This window comes from Achroia grisella, unplaced genomic scaffold, assembly GCF_030625045.1.
Source record: "Achroia grisella isolate CSIRO2021 unplaced genomic scaffold, CSIRO_AGI_Agris_v1 utg402, whole genome shotgun sequence".
Lineage (NCBI taxonomy): Eukaryota > Metazoa > Arthropoda > Insecta > Lepidoptera > Pyralidae > Achroia > Achroia grisella.
This window is the reverse complement of record NW_026712841.1, coordinates 273,507-280,198: the sequence shown is the minus strand read 5'-3', so window position 1 is coordinate 280,198 and position 6,692 is coordinate 273,507. Positions and strand designations below refer to the sequence as shown.

Sequence of the window (6,692 nt, the reverse complement as noted above, 5' to 3'; positions counted from 1 at the left end):
TAATAGTGAAAACTCTATAATATTAATTTTTAATGAATAGTTTGCCTCGGCTTCGGATGAATGTACCTACTAATAAAAAATACCAATAGACTGAAGAACTAAATTTCAGTCTCTCTATATTTTACTATGTACTTGTGGACCCAGCAGAAGACACCTTGCCCGAGAAAGCGGAGCCACCCACCATATCAAACTTTCCAGGAACAAATTAACAGAGATACGTATAGAAGATTTATATATATTAAGATATGGTGATTTATTTCATTAAAAATCTTAATTGTTCTGTATGATGTTTCAAACAAAGGAATAAAAGAAATAGCCAAATGGGTATGTACATTTATTTATATATTTTTACCGGTACAAGTAGAGAAACTATAGATATATTATGTAGAGTGAATTAGTCCTGTGAGTGAATGCATTAAATAACATAGTAATAGTATGTAATATTATCTTATCTATTGTAATAGTTTATAATTGAAACATTCGTCTGTTTTTCCTCTATTACATCTTTGTTTACTTCATTGTGTGTATTATGAATATGAGATTGTTTGTTTGTTTGCATTGAAAAAGCTTCGAAATACTAGACTTAATTGCATAACTATTTTACCATTAGAATTATACATATCATTATTCCCGATAAACAAAGGTTATAGAATATTTTTATAAAAACGTTAGAGATTTATATGAAAATTTCTATAATGTAACCAAAAGTTTACACACTTAAAATCACAAATAAAATCCTTGGATTCGTATGCTGCGGAAATTATTGACAATAGAGCAAAATATTATATATACTATAGTTTTATAGCAACGTCGAAAGATGTGTATGTGTATTAAAGATTACCTATATTTTATGAAATATTTGTTAAACACCAGTGCGCAGGCGAGTCGACCGCTCTGTGTAATAATTTTATCAGGAGAATTAATTTTCACGATATAATGTATACAGCAGCGCAAAGTATGAATACGACGTTGTAAGAATCTGAAAAATATACATACGAATATGTAATTTTTTATTTTAATCTGCATAGTACAGGCACTAATTATTTTGGGACTTTCTTAAGTCCCAAAATAAGTAATGCCTGTACTATGAGCAGTAAATAACTGATAGAAATACTTTAATACATTTTTTTAATAAATTCATAGATGGATAATACCCAGAGTGCCTGTGTACCAGTTAGATACAGTCCTGCCAGTTCAATACTCATGAACACAAATCTCTTGTATCGTTCGAGGTATCGAACCGGGATCAACGGAAGTAAGGTGGTGTGTGAAACCGCTAGACCACCAAGTATTATTTTTAAATAACGTATGAGTATAAATTAATATAAACTTCAAGATTTTTATTTACATAACTTAATTGTACAACTACAACCTAAAATTAAAAAGCTTAAAAAAATATAATATAATAACTAAAATATATTATTAAAACTCCAAGATACATGGTAATTTTGCATGTGATGATAGAACTGCCTGAGTTACTTTCAATCTGCGTAAATAAGGTACTCTGGTTCGTCATGTTGATGAACAATGATCTTGTACAGTATACTTTGCTAGAATACACTCTCGTATAGAGTCTTGTCTTCTCTTGTGGTTATATATTCTCATACTTAATATCTTTTACTATACTGACAGAACAGTACATAAACACCATATTACCTACATTACCTCTGGTATAGGAAATGGTTAAAGATAAGTTTAGGTATTTTAGCTAATACATCATCAGATTTTGTTCGACAGTGATATCTGTCAATTGTGGTGTGTGCTATAAAAATCATCGACATATAAGTAATTTACTTGGTCACTATATTTACTGATAACTATAAAAAAATCTCACTGTCTTTTAAAACTATAGTAGCTCACCGAGGTATATGTCCTCATTGTTATCGAGTTAAATTTCAATGCAGTGAAATATAGTGGTCTTTGAGATCTGAAATAAATTTAGAATTATCTATATAAAACCATTTACAATAAAAGTTTCTTACAATGATATAATTGACTACATTAAATGCAAAAAGATAGCTGAAAACCAATTGCCCGCCGACGGTCAACTGTAATCGTATGACTACAGTTTAGGCCGCCGTGATTTCGATCGCCGTTTGAATGGAATTGGTGATTGAACAAAGTGATGACTGGGAGAGGCGATGCGGAATGTTCGGGTCCGCCAGTCTCTGTCAGTCGCCAGTCAGTCTTTGAACTAAAGAGAATACTCTACACATGTGCAACGCAATAACGTATAATATGTTGTAGTATGTAACATTAATAGTACCTCTGCAGCATGATAAGGAGACTGCGTCTACACTGTGCATTGCAATTATACCATCCACTTTCAAATACTGCATTCGATACCTCGACACTCTACAGAATAAAAAAATATTAATAATTTATACAAATTTAAAATGTGAACAGCATTCATACAAAAACATTATCACTAAACACACTGTAATCAGTAACATAAGTATTCCAAAGCAGATAATATTTTAATCCCAAGTGGCAGGATTAAGAAATAATTTGTTGATGTTATTTCTTGGTGAAACTCAGGAGGAGTTAACATAATACGTATAAGCGATTTTATTATGTTAAGTAATATAACATAACTTACATACCGTAATATAATATATTAAATAAAGTGACTAATGTATCTTTTTTATTTTGTACCAAAACAACTTGCATGTAATACCAACCGCTCTGTATATATCATCAGCGTACCAACACACTACTCCCATTTGAGTTAATGCAGCTCCAAGAAAGAACTTATTGCTCATTTCCATTAACGGTTCTAGAAACTAATAGTATATAAATTAGGGTTAATACTTCATGTACCTATTATAATATACAGTTATGCATTTTAGTCATAATAAGACGATAAGTTGTTTCTAATATTAGGTCTTTCTGTTACAATGAGTTAGTTCAAATATCAATAATAATGCAACATTAGCAGCCCCTCACGGCTTTTCACAAGTTTTTTTTTCACATTTAAATTAATTTTCATAAAACCGAAACTAATTATATGCCTAAACTTTCGTCAGAAGTCGCTGTTGATGTAAAAAACTGTATAAATTCTTGATCTTTGAGTTTATCACGGATATACAGACAAACTTGGTGGGGGACTTTGTTTTAATATATATAGATAGTACTCACTATTATACTAAACATTACACAACAAATGTTGACTGAGCTTATAAGTACATTTATCAAGTTCACCACAGAAAAAGCGTCCTCCAGATCATTTCCATACCTGAAAATAATATCTTCTTTAAATTCTTGTCTACTGCATTATCTAACGTTTTCACTCCCCCAATTCCCCATTACCTGATTAACTTCTGATGTATATTAATCACTTCAATAATTTCGTCATAACAATTACACAATCCCCCAATAGCTTTACCATCTGTAGCCATTTCCATGCCGAGAGACCTTATCTTAACTTGCAATATACGTAACATCATACTGATATGACTCGCCATCGTTATAAAAAAGACATCTGAACCAAGCATAGAACAAACTGAAGCTATACCTGAAAATATTGTGATTAATGCAATAACGCACACAACATAACATTCCGTTACATAAGCAACTTATTATCGTATTAACTTATTACCGTTGTCTCTTTTTTTTTTAGAAATAGAAATAATCTTTACTCAAATAAACTTATTACAAGCACTTTTGAATAGTCATATTTTGATTCTACCACTAATTCGGAAAGCAGATTCATCACAAGACGAATGAGCGAAACTTTTGTGTTGCTCTTTTAGATGAATAGATGTTTTTTTATATAAATAATTACAGTGTAACAAGTAAGAGGCATGCGATAATTAACATAGAAATCGCTACGCACTCATTATTAGTGTAATAAGGTAGTATTGTCCGCGCTATGTTTTTTTAAATTTTTCTATAAAAACATTATTATCGTTATTCGTTAACGATAATAACGTTTTTATAGAAAAATTTAATTCATATTTGTACCCTCAAAGTACAAGCTTTTTTGCACCTATCCCAGTAATATGTCCTAGGTGGTCTAGCTGTTTAGCACATCGCCTTATTTCCGATGGTTACGGGTTCGATTCCTCCCAAGATACAAACATTAGTATTCATTCATTCTGGGTGTTTTCAATTTAAAATATATATATATATATATATATATATATGTATATATTTATATGAGTTGTCTAGTATCTACAACAAGTTCTAGCTAGCTTAACTTGGCACTAGATAGCGCCGTGTGAACTGTCCTAAGATGTTATTATAACTACTCAAGACTGTAATTGAGCAGTACGTACTGACTTACCAGCAAATGATTCGAATATATAAACAAATTCGTGAACAATTGAGTTCGTTTTGTCAAAGGGATAGTATATCTGCCACACGAAGCCCAGTTCGGAGGGCAAACCTCTGGCTAATCGATACAAATGCAAAGCTACTGGTGTCAAACTATATAATAGAACACCTAATACGTTCCAGAAGATATACACTGCAATTAAAAAAATGTTAAATTACAGTTTCAAATCGCAACAGAAGCCAAAGAATATACAAGTCCAAATGTATGCATATTGCATGTTATATATATTTATTTTTTATAATTTATAACTTCCCAGAAAACAAATTACTTATAACGTATCCTCTACTAGTAATAAACGAAGGCAGCAAGAACTAAGTCCGAATGAATCCGAAATCTATGTCTACATATATATCTTCTCATTTCTTTTACTTCTTTCATATCATCCATAAATATTGTTTGTAATCAATTCGTCGATTATTATATACCAAAAATATTTACGTGAATCCAAAAATCGATAACAGTGATATATGGTTTGATACTCACACATCTGTCTTGACCGCAGTGATGCAAGGCTTTTATGTTTAATAGCAACCGCTTCCGGATTTGTTTCATGAACGGGCCAAACGTCGACAAGATCGTTAACAACTTGCCGAAATGAATTTTTCTTATACCAAATAGTCAGTAGTTTTCCAAAACCAATAAAAAAAGAAAACATATTGAGTGTCTATAAAAAATTTAAGAAATGCATGGACTCTTATTATTAAATTTATGTTTATCTGATATTGAAACTTTGGTTTTGTTAAAAAAATAGACGTGGTAATAACTCTTTAATTATACCTATGCAAGAGTAGAGTAGGTACCAATTTTATTAATTCTATTAGTTTACCCTCATAGTCTCTGTACCCAAAAATTTTGAACTACATTAAAGTTTTCGAATTCGTTTCATATAAGGATTTAATATTTAAGTTCAGCGATGCCAATATTAATTATGAAGAGAATAGTGTTATACGAAATTGGATATTTTGTTGGTTCTGACCTTCAGTAATAAATGTACCTTATTTCTGCAATGTACAAAATTTAGTAGATTCGGAAGATATACACTTTGAGCAGTGCTAGAATGATATTTTAAGATTCATATAGTTAATAATACTTACTCATTGTACCATATCCGGCAACATGTACATTACCACCAATTAGTTTCTCCAAAGAAACTGAATTAGCCAACAAAAAAATTATATAGGCATATTCACCAGTCAATATCAAAATTACTAGAGATGATCCTCCTATAAAAGCTGATAATACATTAAGTTTTTGTGATAATGTATTTGGTATCTCATCAACGAACGATAATCCTATTCTGCGAATGAAGAAATTACAAAAAAGAAGTGTGGTATGTATTTCTTTTTTGGCAATTTTTTTTATATCTTCTGACATAGTCTTAAATAATGTTAAAGACTTAAAACGAAATAGACTCTTTAATATTTGTACCGTCCTATAACTAAAACGCTTGTAATGTCTAATGTTATAACGATTGTCTATTTTATAACTTCAGTACTTAATACAGACATTGTCTTTATTTCATATTTTATGAGGAGACCAGGTAACAAATTATAGGATGGTGGTATAACTACGTAAAATTATGGTTTGCATACTTTGTAATCTTTTTAAAGTAGATAGATAAATAAAATTACTAACATTCACCTGTAGTGTTTTCTACTTCCAGTCCTTTATTAATACTACTAATAGAATAATACTTTTGTAATACATAAGTTGGTAGGAAGTATACCTAATTATAGTAATGGTTATATAACATGCACATTAGATAAGTTACGTTTAACTATATACATATGTACTTTACAATAATATATTCCACCGATTTTTATTTGAAACGACACTCACTAAACCTATTGGAATACTAATTTAATCAACTGCAATAACTAAATTAAATTCTACAACAACATTCCTACTATATCTGAAACTATAAACAGAAGGCACAATATAAGCAATTCAATATTGTGACATGTATCATACCCAGCGGTTATCTCTAAAATGTATCTAAATAAAATATTAAACAGAATTAACGCATTTACGTGAAAACTATATATTACGACCATCAAATCACTATGGCAGCTGGACTTTGCAAAATACTGTAATATAAAAACAAATTAGGGATTTCTTAAAATGAATAACGTATTGATAGACATAAGATAGGCAATTACCTCTCTTAACTTTTGTATTAGGTTGCGTCTAGGTCAAACTTACCCTTTATAATCTTTAAAAGTTTCTATACTTTCTCTCAAATTAAGGTAATAACTCATAATATATCGTTAAAATAAAAAGAACAAGAGATGGAAGAGATTGCGTAAACGATAAGACCGCCTTTTGTACCTGCTCTTTAATCTTGCTTTTTTTTTCC

General features: G+C 30.3%; 1 protein-coding gene across 1 annotated transcript; it reads right to left on the bottom strand.

Moving 5' to 3' along the window:
• Window positions 1-919: 919 nt before the first annotated feature.
• LOC131844436 (odorant receptor 4-like) lies at window positions 920-5,710 on the bottom strand. The gene is made up of 9 exons (XM_059193325.1): window positions 5,431-5,710; window positions 4,820-4,972; window positions 4,286-4,468; window positions 3,310-3,514; window positions 3,139-3,235; window positions 2,682-2,783; window positions 2,267-2,355; window positions 1,861-1,927; window positions 920-979 (listed from the first exon to the last, which is right to left on the bottom strand). The coding sequence occupies exons 1-9, from the start codon at window positions 5,708-5,710 to the stop codon at window positions 920-922; spliced, it is 1,236 nt and encodes a 411-aa protein (XP_059049308.1).
• Between the last annotated feature and the right edge of the window lie 982 nt (window positions 5,711-6,692).